Genomic DNA, 14,659 nt, shown 5'->3' on the forward strand with positions numbered 1-14,659 from the left:
GCCCGGGCCGGGCGGCGCAGGCACGGCCCTACAGGGTCAGAGTCCGATGGACGCCCGCACGCGCCCTGGACACCCGCACGCGCCCTGTGCCACCGTGGGCAGCCGTGCCCCGCAGCTGCTGTTCCCGCCGCCGCGGCCGAGTTGTGCGCGGCCTGAGCCCCAATCCCTGTGCTGCGGTCCTAACCCCGACTCAGAACGTGACTCACGCGCTCATGAAAGGGACGTCTGGGGACAGACAGGCGTGCGGGGAGAACGCTGCAGGACCACGAAGACGTCACCTAACAGCCCAGGAGAGAGGCTGGGGACAGTCTCCCCACAGCCCTCAGACAGGGCCAGCCCTGCCGACACCCTCGTCTCGAACTTCCGGCCTTCAGAACCGAAGAGGGGCCATTTCTGTCACTTCAGCCTCTCGGTCTGTGTGACTTCACACCAACGGACACCGCGCCCCCACGACGCGCAGATCATGTCTGAGAGCCATGCTGGGGTGCGGCGCGGGGTCCGTCACGGCGCACATGCGCAGGGCAGAGGACGATGATCACGGCCACATGCAGATGCTGCCACGGCAACCGTGCGCCCTTCGCTTCCTGTGCCGCCGGTTCTCCCTGCACTGCTGCTCCGGCCAGCAGGCTGCCGGTGCTGCGCCAGACACACCGAGTGGGCGCCGCTCTGCCCACCGGAGGGACGTGGTTGCTCCCGGCCACCCTCGCCACCAGCCCCGTGTGTGGGGGCGGGGGGGCAGCGCCTGCCTCCCTGAGCACTGCCGGGTCATGACCTTGTCTTCACAGCCCCAGAGCCCCGCAGGTGGCGCTGGGCAGGTGCGAGGGACCTGCGTGTCTGCGAGCAGCACCACGGCCGGGTCCTGGCTGTCCCCGTGGACACGCATTCCCCTTGGAGGCCGCGTCATCTTGGACACCGGCACACCTTGATGGACTAGCAGCTCTGAGGCAGACCAGGTCACAGGGGCTCACATAGAAGGAAACTGAGGACCAAGCAGGCCCCCCTGGTGAAACGCAGCACCTGTGACCCGGGCTTGGGGACCCACGGCCGGGGGCAGCCCACGTGCCTCCGCACCCTCCAGGAAAGGGCCGTGTCCCCCCGGGGAGCAGCCACGGTCTGCAGACGCATGAGAAGCTAAAGCTATAAATTAAGACAAGAAACTCAGTCACAGAAAAGAGCGAGCCAGGTGACACGGACCGGGGCAGGGAAAGTGCCAGGCCTGGCCCAGCTGGGACTGACCGTCTGTGCCCTCGGCCTCCCGGCTGTGTGGCCCCGGCTGCGGCTCCTCCTCGTCCTCCTCGGGGTCAGCCTCTGGCCCAGCCTCCTCCTTCACGCAGCCCCCGGCCTCCTCCAGGAGGCCCAGCCCGGCCGCACCCTCCCCGGGGGACTTGGGGTCTTCGGGCTTGGGCTTCTTGGGCTGGCTCCGCTTCCGGTGAGACCTGGAGAGGGAGAGTCGTCAGGCAGGACGGGGACGCACGGCGGGAGGGTGGGCAGAGGGAGCCCTGAGTGGGGGCTGCTCTTGGGGACAGGGGCGGGGCCGTGGAGGGAGGAGAGACCCAGGGGGAAGGGTGACGGGAACGGAGGGGCGGTGTCAAGCGGGACGCTGATGACAGCTGAGATGGGAAGCCGACTGACACCGGATGGGATGGCGGGCGGGACCGGACCGAGGACCCGGCGCGGCGGGAGGAGACACGTGAGTGTGACTCCGGGGAGACAGCAGCTCATGGAAAACGCCTGGACGACAAACGGAACAAAAAGACACTTACGACAGCCCCGGCTTTCTGGTCTGCTCTTTCTTCCTTTCTAGACTGGGTTTCCTCTCCTCCTCAGTCTTTCTCCAGTGTCTGTTTTCCTTCAGACTAATTTGTCTAGAATGTAAATTTCAGGGGTTTTTCTCGAGGACTTCCGCTCGCCTTGGGCGCCTGGCTGTGTCCCTGCTCCCGGTCCTCTGTCTACAGCCTGGAGGCTCCAGGCCCGGCGCGGCCCCTGCCCTGTGCCTGCCCCGGGGACTGCGAGGCGCCACCTCCGCGCCCGTGACCAGGATCTGCTCGCTCGCTCGTGGGGCCCGGCCTGGGCACAGGGAAGTGGCATGACTTTGCGGGGGGCGGCAAGCCGGCCCCAAGCGAGGCTGTCAGCGGGAGCTAAGCCTGGCTTAGCTATGACTCACTGGCAGAGACAAGGACAGGGTAAGAAAGGGACAGAGGAAATGATGAAGGGTGCCAGCCTGTGGCCGAGTGGCCAGGGCGTCCCTAAACAGTCCCCACCCCCTGCTCGAGCTCGAGCCTCACAGCCCAGCTCCGCACCGGCCTCTCCCCTGCCCCAACTGAGGTTCAGCCACGTCACACCCCTCGGCAGACAAGCAGGCTGGGAGCAGCGGTGCAGCTTCCAGGCACTTCGGTGTCCCTTCCTGTGTCTTCTGGTCCCGTGGGCTCAGAATCAGGCACCTTGACCCCACAGGAGCCCCATGGCAGTGGTACCTCCAAGGACCAAGCAATCCCCAAGGCAGGTCAGGTCATCTGAGGGAATGTGGGGGCCGGGGGGGCCCCCAGGGCTTCCGTCACCAGGACCCCACCCCCACCCGCGCCGGACCCTCACACAGCCGCTGTGGCCCCTGCCCCCCGGGACGCTGGACCTGGCCCCGCCCAGCCGTTCCCGCTGGATCCCGGGCGAATCCTCAGGAAAGCCATCCCGGACCACCCCTTTCTACTGCCCCCAGGACATGAGTCACTGCCGGGACCCTCGTTCCTCCGCTGCCTAACTCACTAGAGTCAGCGCCCCCGATGTGCGCAGCATGGCCCGCCACGAGATGACGCAGGGCAGAAAGCGGGGGAGGCATGGCGTCACACAAGCATGTGCACACGAGGTCACGGTGGGGAGGGCTGGGTGGGGCAGGGGACAGGCGGGGAGAGGCAGGGACACAGGGGTCGAAAGAGGTGGTGAGGAGAGACGGGAACCACCCCGCCCCCCAGGAGTAGGCAGGCAGCCCAGGCTGTAGGCGGGGGGCTGGGAAAGGCCAGATGCCCGCCCCTGCTCAGAGACAGCAGGCTCAGGGGTGGGAAGCTTCAGGACCGGGGACTGAGCTGCAGCTGGCTTCCGACACGACCTGCCGCCGGAGGTGGCAGCTCTCCCACACGGGCGCACCCCAGCCCGGGCCGCACCCACACTAGGCGCCTCCCACACCGACTCACCTGCCTCGGCTTCCCGCAGCTGCCCCTGGCTCCGCGGCCCCTCCTCTCGCCCTGTTGTGCCCCGGACCCCAAGAACCAGCCCTGGAGGCCACTTCCGCCCCACTCCCACAGCCAGCAAGGGGTGTCCCCACACCCATGAACCACACCCTGGCTGCCCTGAGAGCCCCAGGCCTGCCCCGGCCCCCATCCTAATGGTTCTGGTTTCCTCTGCGACTTCCCAGCACAGATGCTGAGGGCCTGGCCGTCCTTGTCCACCTCCGTGCCGTCCCGTGCCTCTGTGGGTTGGATCCTATTTCCTTAATCCTGTGGCTTTCCTGGTTTATGCCCTTGTTTAGCTGGAACACATCCTCCAGTAGCTTCCTGAGAAAGGAAGTAAAGTCCGTCCCTGGGTAACCAAAAAGACCTTTATTCCCTTCGCACGTTGCACTGGTGCTTTGGCTACATAGGTATCTCCGGAAAGAGGGTTATTCCTCTTCTGACTTTTGAAGGCCTTGTTCCTTCCTCTTAGCTTGAGCATTATGACTGTAGTTCCGAAGCCAGTAGAAGTCCTCATTCTCTCTTCCTCTGTCCCCGGGGGCAGTGCAGTGGTGTGACCACAGCTCATGCAGCCTCCAACTCCTGGGCTCCAGGGATCCTCCTGCCTCAGCCTCCCGAGTAGCTGGGACCACAGGCCCCACACCACGCCCGACTCATTTTTAAATTTCTTATAGAGATGGGACATCACTATGTTGCCCAGGTAGGTCTCCAACTCCTGGCCTCAGGCGATCCTCCCCTCTCAGCCTCCCAAAGCGCTGGGATCACAGGCTTGAGCCCCCACCGGGCCTGATTCCTCGTCCTTTATGCTGAATTACTTGTTTGCTCTGGAAACTTTTGGCATCTCCTGTTGAAACCTAGAGTTGCGACGTGCTATCACTTTCATCCTCTGGCCAGACTTTTAAACTTGGAAATGGAAAGTCTTTGGGTCCTGGGAAACTTTTCTTTTCTCTTTTTCTGAAACTTCTGCTCAAGGCTGGATTCCGAGGACCGAGTGTCCCGCTCCCTGGCTCCATCCTCCTGTCCACACTCCCAGGGAGGCTCTTCCAACCGCGTCTCACACGTTGCTATGCGCCTGCTCGCCTCGCCCGAGAGGTGTCCCTTCCCAGCGCGTCTTCTCTACGGCGACAGGCTCCTCCTTCCTGAATGCAAAGCCACTGCCCGCTCTGAGGAAGGTTTCTGGGCTTCCCTGCTCGCTGCACTTTCTCCTTCTCTTTTTGTCTCCGACCCCGTCTATCCCAGCGGCATTTCCCCGGGTGTGTCACAACCCCAGAGACCATCCACTGTCAGAGGCTGCTCGGCTGCCACTGTCACCCTCCTGTCCTCTCTGCCACTGCTCCACCTCTTACGGAGTTTCAGGGCGGGGACGAGGACACGTACCCAACCCACCAGGCTCCACTGAACGCCGCTCGGCTAACTCACACAAACCAAATGCGCTAATGTTTTCAAGGTGGAAGCAGGTGTCCCTCTGACCTCAGGAAAAAAGGGTGCGGGGTGGATGGCCCTGGCCCTGTCACTACGGGGCACGGGCACAGCCCCCTCAGCACTGGGGTGGGCTGTCAGCTCTCAGCGCCGGCTGCCGGCCCAGGGCTTCCCAGCCGCAGGGAGAGGCGGGGCTGTCCCAGCCCTGGCCCCAGGCCCAGGAGCAACTGCATGGCCGTCCCAGGCTGAGCCCTCGGTGCCAGGGCCCCCCCTCCTGGCACCCACTGCCCACGACGAGGCTGTGCGTCACTCAAAGTTCACCTTTGGGAATCGGAAAGCTGTTCTGGAGGAGACAGATGTAGGAGACAGAGTCCCTGGGGCTATAAGCTCCTGCGGGGGGTGGCAGCAGGGGCTGGCAGGTGGCAGTGGCCACGAGGGCCTGTCCCTGTGCCAGGCAACATGTCTGCAGGGGAAGGGCTCAGCAATGCGGCGGGGCCCGCGGCAGCCCTGGGAAAACACAGCGGGGTTTTGGCTGGTGGCGAGACGTGCCAGGCAGCAGGGGCAGCAGCAGGTGGGGGAGGCAGGTCGGAGCGTGGCCAGGTGGTGCCAGTGGAGCGGCCGGCCTGGGTGCAGCCCTGCCGGGTGACGGCCGCAGGGCAGCCTCCTCTGCGGGCGGAGGGTGAAGCTGCAGAGGCGGTGGGACGAGCGCGCTTCCGTCTCTTGCTGAGGCGGAGCGCAGACGCTCGCGGGCGTGCGGGGCGGGCGCACACCTGCCGCAGCGCGGCAGGCAGCGGCTCTGGTCGGAAGGCGCGGGGATGAAAAGACGGCCCGCACGGGAGGAGCGTGGTCTGGAGGCGGCAGCGCTGGGCAGGGTGCCAGGCGGCACAGGCCGCCCGGAGTGGCGAGCGCCGAGGGTGCCTGGCCACGTTCATCGTGGGGAAAAGTACAAACAGCCACTGGTGGGGGTTGCTGCACCCAGCGAGGTTCAGTTACGGAACATGACCCCGGGGACAGGCGGCGGGACGGAGCGGACCGTCTTCTCTGAGCTCCGGGGGCTTTGATGAAGCATCTGCCTCCTGGGGGAGCCCGGGCCTTGGTCTCAGGCAGAGGTTCTCAAGCAGGGCACACTGGGTGACATCTGGGGACATCTGTGGTTGTCACACTGGGGGGTGCTCCTGGTGGAGGGAGACACAGCCAAATTCTCTCCTTCCGCCCAATCCAGCTCTAGCCAAGGACACTTGGGCAGTGTCCCCAGGCCCCAAAATAAGCCCTCTGAAGCTCAGGGGAGCTGGCTGAGGGGGCAGGGACGGGCCACACGCAGAGGGTGCCAGGCGAGAGAATGGCCCACAGGCACTTCTGAGAACCAGCCGCCCCCCAGGCGGAGGGAGGGGGCGCCAGGCTCGGGCTCTCAAACGTGAGTCACCAACCAGCCTTTCCAGAGAAAAGCACCCCCACGGCTTAAAAAAAAATAAAAAAGGGAACAGGCCTTGTTTTACACACTAAAGGCTTTAAAGAGAATTCTTTCCTTGGCAGCATGACTTAATTCGCTATTCAGTCGCTCTGCTGGGTCACTGCGGCTCCTTGGGATGGCAGCGAGGGCGGCGGGAGGCAGGGTCGCTCCAGAGAGGAACAGTTCGTGACCTGGGGCTCGAGGAGTAAGGCAGGGCAGGGCGTCCAGCCTGCAGGGACGTGGCTCGGAGAGTCCCCTTGCTGTTTGCAGAGAAGGTTCCGGCAGCCGTGAGTGCGGTGGCTCCCTGGCAGGCTCTTTAGACGGCCTCTAATCCCACTCCACTCCGGAACGCGGCGCCTGTTTATTGGCAATCTGCTCTGTTGACCAATTAGCCTGAGCCACAATCAATTAGCCATTATGCAAACAGCACATCCTGCCGGCCCGGGTGCTCGGCCTGCCCGGCTGGGGAGGCCGGGAGCCCACAGAGCAGCCCCTCGCCACCGCTGCTTCTCGGGCGGGGCGGTCGGCTGCCAGAGAGACATGAAAGCCCTCAGAGCTCGGGACATTCTCCAAGAGGGGCCACGGCGGGGACAGCGTGTGGGGGAGGCTGAGACCACTCGGGATTCACACACTTAGCCCAGTGAAGGAAGAAGGTTCTGGACTGGGGGTGACTTTTCACAGAAACCAGTTCCAAGGCCTGTTTCTGCAGAGGGTGGGAGGCATCGCCACGGAAACGAACTGGCCAAGCCGCCCCCCAACCCTGCCCATGGCCAGCTGGGACAGAATGGAGCCAGAGTGGCTGAGCAGCTGCTCACAGGAAGGGGAGGCCGCCCCCTATGCCAGGGCCCCAACTTCCAGCCCAGATGCCAGATCCGCCGGTGGCCTAATTTGGTGCAGCCCACGAGCTGAGAAAGGTGTTTACATTTTTAAATGGCTCAAAAAAGAAATATTGTCATATTGTGTGGCACGTGAAAATGATATGAGAGCCAAATTCCAGTGTCCATAAATAAAGCCTCATCGGGACACAGTCACGTGCGCTGTCGTATCGAAGGCCTGTCCGTCCACCGTGGCCTTGAGCTGCGAAGGCAGGTCAGCAGTCGTGACAGAGGCCGTCGGGCTTGCAGTCGCCAGTGTCTCTATGGCCCTTTCCGGGAAGAGTCGGCCCAGCCTGCTCTGCACCGGGCCTCCCAGTCCCAGCTCACGCTCAGGGACTGTCGCAGGCTCCTTGCGCCCCAGCAGGAATGAACTCTTCCTCGGCCGTGCCCGAGATCAGCTCGGAGCCCCGGAAGCCGGCGTGCTTCCTGGAGAGGGGTCCGCGCAGACTCAGGCTCCAGAGGCCCTTTCACTCCGGCGTGAAACTGATTTCCTCCTCGCCCAAGATGAGACCTGCCCCCGACGTCCCCACGGCCTGGGGCGCCCAGAGGCCAAGAGGCTGCAACACTGTGCCCTCCCCTCCCCTCCCCCCAAGCACCAGAGCCCGGGTGGCGGGGGCGGGCGGCTGCACGCAGGGGAACCTCCCGTTCGCAGTGAGGGACTGTGCGCTGGAGCTAGGGGACCCTGCGGGGACAGGGCTCAGCAACCAGCTCCAGGATCTGGCGAGCAGCACGTTCACATCGCCCTGAGCAACCACAGACGCAGAAGGGCGGGGCTCCTCGGCCCACACCGACGAGGCGCTGGGCCCACCTGGCGCCCCAGTGCGCCCCCCCCCGCCCCCCCATGAGCCCCAGCGCGGCCACGGCCATCTCTCAGAGCCAACAGCAGAAACGGTGAGTGAGAGGGACAAGATGTGCTGTGCCCAAGAGGAAACCGGGAGGCCATGTGGGGTGGGACCTGCTCCTGTCGCCACGGAAGGTCAAACGCCCTGGTGGCCCCAGGGACAACCTCCCGGAAGGGGCGGCAGGGAGTGCAGGGAAGCCCTGTGTGTGGGGGACACGGCAGCTGCTGCCTCGGGCAGTCGAAGCCGAATGAGCTCACTGAGCCCCAGACACAGGGAGGGGCTCAGACGGAGGGGCAGCACAGAGCCCCCCAGTGGGGAGTGGCCTGAGGGCGGACAGGCCCGTGCAGGGTCACTGTCACCACTGGGGCCGGGCACAGCGGCAGCCACTAGGAGACTCACCTGCGGAGGAGCTTGGCCTTCAGCGAGGCCCGGGAGGCGCTCCAGGAGCTGAGCTCGGGGCTGGTGAGGGCGGTGGGCCGCGTGTGGTCGAGCACGGTGAGGTCCTTGCCCTGCTTCCACAGCTCGTAGCGCTCGGGCTGCAGGATGCGCACGAACACGTCCATGGAGATCTTCACCATGTCCTTCCGGCACGTGCACTGCAGGCGGGACACGGCGCCCTGAGCCTCTGGCACCGCGTGGCCGGGCCCGGGCACCAGCGCTAAGGACGCAGCTGGACAGACCCCAGTCCTCCCATGCCCGTCCTGCCACCCAGCTTCCCATTTCTAGAACTCCATAACGAGACAGGAAAAGGGGAGGCTGCTGAGTACCCTTCCTCAAGCCCCGCACCCGCGGCTGCGAGTCTCTGCTCTGACCCGTGGGGTGACAGCAGCCACTGAGCCACTGCTGCAGAGGAGTGTTCGGAGGGCAGGACCTCTGCTCAGAGAGGCGAGGACAGGGACCGGGCACGCCACTCGGGAGCCCAGAGGCCAGCGGAGCTGAGGTGCCGCTGCCTTTGTCAGTTCAGACAAATATGTCCCTCTTGTCAGGAGCACAGACCTCCAAGGACATAGAACCAGAAAGATTTTGCAATAGCAATTGTTCTGGGACAGTTAGGCAGAGGAGAAAAAGTGGCAGTCCCCAAAGAGCTCAGAAAACACGCGAGCAAACACACAAGCGACCTCCTGGGGCCTTGCTGGGGCAATGCTGGCCCGGGGGCTCCGCACACGTCTGGCTGCAGGGCAGGGCCTGAGGATGAGGAAGCTGAGGGTCTGGGAGGCCCAGCGACTCGGCGCTAGGAACGGCTGCTGGAACGCCACAGCCACAGCAGGCGCCGCTGGCCCCTTGCTGCAAGCAAACACGTCCTGGACGGGACGGCCACTTGTGCTCAGGGACCTCAAGCAAGCGGCAAGCGTGTGGCAAGGACAGGCTAGAACAGAGTGCCCTCCTGCCCCTCTGCGCCCTGAGCACCCCTGCCCCCACTACTCTTCTGGGGGCCCTGCCTCCATGACATCACCGTGCCACATCTGTGCCACATTGGCCAGTGGGAGGGAGGCACTGCAGGTGACCTGGAAACACTCAACCTTCAGGGACTCGGGGGCCAGGGAAGCCGGGCCCCAGAGGGGGAGACCCCAGATGTCCGAGCAGCTTTTCCTGCCACCAGCCCGCAGGCCGGGGGAGCTGGCCCGGCAGTCGGGTCTCTGCATCACCTGCAGCTTCTGTAGCTCGAAAGCATCACAGACAATGTGCAAACCCGTGGCCATGCTGCGTGCTAATAAAACTTTATTAACAAACACAGGCGCAGGGTGCAGTCTGCAAACTCCTGGCCTAGACTCGGGAGGGTGAAGAGGCCCCTGCAGTCTCCCCGGGCTGTGCGGAAGCTCGGGGACAGGGGGCACTCCCTTCCCTCTGACGGGGCTCAGCCCTCCCTCTGTCTACTGGAAACTTTATCTCTCTGTCCAATAAACAGGCTTCAAAGCCCATTTCCAAAAACCACAGCTTTAAACGGCTACGTTTCCCTTTTAAGGCCCCCGCTCGCTGCCATCGCCATGTTCTCGATGGAAACGCAGGGAGGAACGGAAAGACTCGAGTGAAGGCGACTCTGTCGCTGCCTGCCCCGCAAGCCCTCCTGAACCCCCTCCATTTGCTCTGGAGACACCGAACCGTTTGCGGCCCCAGATCTGACACCCACGCCGAGCGGGGCGGCTGCGGAAACCTCCCGCGGAATTTCCTGCAGCCCGCCCACCCCCATCCCAGGGGCAGCTGCGGAACCTTCTGGTGGATCCGGGCCCAGGGACTGGGGAACAGCAGTACCCGACCACGCCGAGCGGGAGGGAATATTTATGGCCAAGCGGTTCCTAGCAAACTCAATTCACTTAATGAAAAACTGCGTAGGCGCGGGGCTGGCGGTGTGATTTGGCCGCAGAGCAGAGGCTGCACAGATGGTGCCCGCGTTTCGGATTCCTGGCCGGGCCTCGGCCTCCCCGGCGTCCCCATCCACAGCGGCTTAAGGGATTTGTATCGAGCGGCTTTGCAATTGCTTTTCCTTAAGTAATTAAAAAGCGCACCTGTGTGCGCCCGTGGAGGGGCGTACGGACACGCTCCGTGGAGCGGATCGCTGTGGCCTGGAACCAGGCCTGAGCCCCTCACCCGGGCCAAGGCTGGCCCCGAGACTGCCGTGTCCTGTGCCGTGCCCGGGGCTGATCCGCCCGCCAGGACGAAGCTGCCGGTACAAGCCGTGCACGGCAGCAGGTGCTGCGGGTCGCCTGGCGAGGATGGCGGCGGCTGGGAACACTGGCACCCTGGGCACAGGCCCCCAACGGGGAGGCAGGCGCCTTGGAGCAGAGTTCTCAGGGCGGCCTCCGTGCTGGCACCGAGGGAGGGAAGCAAAGCGGGCTGCAAACCTCCCCATCTGCATTGGCTGCCACCCGCCCCGCCCTGTTCCCCTAAGGACGCAGTTTTCCTGACGATCTGCAGGAGTTACTAGAGTTGACAGCTCCTGCCTGTTCTCAATTCCTGCTCCCCAAATTAGCAGTCCCCCGCCAGCACTCGGCAGAGATGGGGCGCGCTCTCCAGGGGCAGTTTGGCCGTGTCATTAGTTTCTGATGGAGAAATCAGGCACACGTGCGGGGAAAGGCGGACTGAGTGGTCCCCTGAAGGCCTGAGCATGCCCCAGGGCCCCGTGTGCCACGGCGAGGCAGGTGGCGCTCAGCCTCCAGGACCGTGTGGGCGGGCCCCGAGAGCCGGGGCTGTGGCGTGAGGCCTGCTCTAGTCCAGCTGGTGCAGGTGGCGGTGACACCCTCGGTGCTGAGCAGGCTCCGGGGAGAGAGGCGGGAGCAGAGGCAGGAGGTGGGACGCAGGTGGGGGTGCAGAGCACGTGGCCCAGGCCCACCGCCAGCCCCTAGCGAGGGTCTTGGCTCCAAACGAGCCTGCCCTGCCCTGGGGTTGGCCTCCCACCCAGCCCAGGCTCTCCGCTCCCCCCCAGTGACCCCCACCAGCTGCTTCCTGTTCCCGGGTGACACAGTGGCTGGGCCGGGTGGGTGACCTCCTGGCACCCGACACCGGGCAGACGCGGGCTCCTGGATGGCGCCTCACTCTGCTGTCCAGCGCCGCCGCAGACATGCCCCGCGAAGCCTCTGACAGCAGAGTCCCGGGGTGAGGGCGGTGTCGGCCACCCCTCACACCTGGCCCCAGCGAGGCCGCGGCTTCTGGAGGATGGACACCAGCAGCCAGGCGCAGGGGAACGCGGGCCGAGCCGTGCAGCTCTGCCGGGCCACGGACCGCAAGGAACATGGCTCCCTGCACACGCCAGGCGAGCTCAGCCCTCGGCGCCCCGCCAGGACCCTGCGGAAGGGAGGAAAGTTTCAGACAAAGACGTCCGCCGCCTCTCTCCTGGAGGCAAACACGCACACGAATGCACACCGGAATAGCCCCGGCCACTCTGTTCGCCCATCGCGGCAGACTAGACAAACGACAGACCCGCACCACGGGGCAGCGTCTGAGCCTGGGTCTGCGGGACGGTTCTGACGGCACAAATGTCCACACGATGTGTCATCAAACAGATACGAGATGCACAGTCACACGCACAGTAAGGGCCCGACCACAAGCACAGAGCTTTGAAGGACGGAAATGCACCAAGCGTCGCCGTGGCTCTGCCGACTGTGGGGCTGAACGACTCCCGTGCTATTTATCTCTCTAAACCTCTTTCTTGTGCAGGTGTGTCGCTGAGTCAGGCCGACACTGGTTCTGGTGAATGAGGTTTCACTGGCACACGCCACGCCCACTCGCCTGCGCATTGCTCTTGTCACAAGGCGGGCGAGTGGTCTCGAGGGAGACTGAGTGGCCTGAGGGACTAGAGCAGTCACCACCATGTCCCCTGCGGAAACTCTGCCAAACCCTGGTTACGTCACGGAATACTTTTACAGCGCAACTTGCAGTCTAAGTGCCTCGGGGGTGAGCGCCCCACACGCCGACGTCACTGCACCGCGCCAGCAATCACGGCGGCCGTGTCCCTGCGAACACTTACAGCAGTTCCGGATTTTACCGAGCGTGGTGGCTGCACACTCCCCACGGCCAGCCTCTGACGACTCCTGCGGCAAAGCAGCTGGGCACCCGGGGCGGGTGGCCTGGGCGCCCACTCTGCCTCTGGGCCACACGCCATAGGGACACCACCCAGAACCCCGGGGGAGTGCAGGGAGCCTGTGCCCACTGCACTTCACCCTGGGGTGGCGCTAACGCAGCCCCCCCCCATGGAGCCCAGACAGGACTCGTCCCACGCTGCCCACGAGCGTCCCTGCCTAGCCGGCTCCAAAGCCCCAGCCACGACTTCACACCTTCTGGCTGGGATCGCACCAGCTCCTTTTTGTCATTTGAAGGAACCTGGACACCCACAAACGGAAGCAACGCAGCAATCGGGGTCCCTGTGATGACAACTGCGGGATCAAGGAGCCAGGCCCTGGGCGGGAAGGAGGCAAGCACAGCCTGGAGGTGGCTTTGCTTTTTCTGTTTCGTGGGGGTGTCCGTTTCCTCACTGAAGTCAGTCCCAAGACACTACGCCTACAGGCAGTGATGCTGCGCAAGCTTCCAAGGGGCACACGTTAGACGAGATCCAAGTTATAAGAGTGGGGTCCCCGACAGACCCCCTTCAACGACAGGGCGGTCGGGGAACAAATTCCTCGCAGCCTGCAAAACCGTCTGACCCAGAGTTGAGAGCACGTTTTAAGGAACTTTAATTTCCCGAGGTTTGGGATGCTGGAAAAAGGTGCCAATCTTAGGTTAGACTCTGCACTTGCAGCCACAAACGCCCAGAGCAAGGCGGCTCCAAACTGTAGCTCAAAACAGTCTTGTCTCCACGTCCAAACCGTCCTAGGCTCCGAATCGGCAAGTTGGAATTAACTCGGTTTCACCTCGCGACGCCAGGCCCTGCCCCGGAGCGGCTGATGCATAACCGGGACGAGTGAGCGCACGTGGGAACCAGAGGACCCGGGAGCAGAGAAGCCACGTCCCCGCGGCGCTGACTCTCAATGCCAGGAAGCAGCGCTGGCTGCGCAGCGCCTACTGTGTGCGCGTCTCTGGCTATTGCCACCAGGTGGCCGGGGGGGGGGGTGCCAGTGCTGCTCTGTCCCTTGTGCTGTGGCCAGAGGGGGCTCCCCTGCTTCGTGGGGCCAGGCTGGTGGGACGGAGTGGGCAAGGGTCTGGCCAGGCTCCCACCGCCCGTGCAGCAGGCCCCGGGTGCGTTCTGCCCAGGCGAGTGCCCTGGGGAGGCTCTCCCGCCGCCCCCACCCGTGAGCCTCCGTGAGCCTGGGTGAACACGGCCGCTGCTCCGGTCCTGCGGAAGGAGGCTGTGCCCCTACACTGCCTGTGTCACCTCTTTCAGGACCAGGACAGGGAGGTGGGGGGACGGGGTGTGGCACGAGCCTCACAGGGCCAGAGTTCATCCAGCCACCGGGCTCAGGGTCACTCTCTCCGTCCTTGCTCAGGCCACAGGGGACCCCCCAGCACAGGCCTCCTGACACCCACTAGTGGAAGACCCAGCGGCTGATCCCAGCTCGGACCCTGAGAAAGGCCGGGTGGAGACAGCGTCTGCCCAGAGGCTCAGCCAGATGCGGCTGTCGCTTGCCAGTGACGAGCAGGAGACTTACGACTGCGAGTCAGGGGCTCAGACCTAATCTAAGCACCTCTCCAGGCCGGCCCCTGCCACCCGGTGATCAGACGCCAAGTCAATGAGCTGGGAGCAGACGGCTGTCACCAGCTCAGAAGGCTGACACAAATAGGTTTCTTCTTTCCGAAGTGTGAGAAAGATATAAATCAGAATGTGACAGGCTCAGAGCCTGTGGCCATGGGGCCCAAGGCCTGCTTCGTGACAATCAGCTGGCCTGACTCAGGGCATGGAGCCGGACAGCCTCGAGTGACCGCCAGGGCTGGGCCAGTGCCTGTGGGGCGCTTACCACGGTCCACAGCTCCGAGGTCTTCACAGACCCCATGGGCTCCAGTGCCTTCCAGAGGGACGGCCACCAACCGCCCATATGTCCCACCTGCCCTCAGGGCCCCTGAGGCTGTCCTGTTGGACGATCACTGAGGACTGCCCTGGCAGGACAGAGTGCGGTGTGGGGGGCAGGCAGGGCTGTTGCCAGGAGACGCCGGTCCGCTCCATCTTGCCCGCCCCAGGGCTTTACAGTGAGATAAACATAACCTTTTCACAGAACAAATATTAACGCCCAGTGAAACCCAGGGTCGTATCACTCGGCATCCCCCCAGCACTGGCACTGCTCGTGGGCTGCTGCCCTGCAAAGGCTGGGAGGGGAGAGGGGAGGGGGTGGGCAGAGGGAGGGGACGTCAGGACAGCAGACGGGGCCTCTACTCGGCACAGCGGAGCTGGGCACTGCGCCTGCGGTCGGGGAGCCGCGGGGAGCCGCG

The 14,659-nt window shown here is 64.3% G+C and overlaps 1 protein-coding gene across 1 annotated transcript in view; it reads right to left on the bottom strand.

Annotated features, from left to right (window-relative positions):
* KDM4B (lysine demethylase 4B) overlaps positions 1–14,659 on the bottom strand; it is a 124,913-nt gene that overhangs the window by 20,666 nt on the left and 89,588 nt on the right. The window contains 3 exon segments of the mRNA XM_075998249.1: positions 1,237–1,436; positions 1,764–1,865; positions 8,207–8,403. Coding sequence (XP_075854364.1) covers positions 1,237–1,436; positions 1,764–1,865; positions 8,207–8,403 — 499 coding nt within the window.

This window comes from Microcebus murinus, chromosome 27, assembly GCF_040939455.1.
Source record: "Microcebus murinus isolate Inina chromosome 27, M.murinus_Inina_mat1.0, whole genome shotgun sequence".
NCBI classification, from domain to species: Eukaryota; Metazoa; Chordata; class Mammalia; order Primates; family Cheirogaleidae; genus Microcebus; species Microcebus murinus.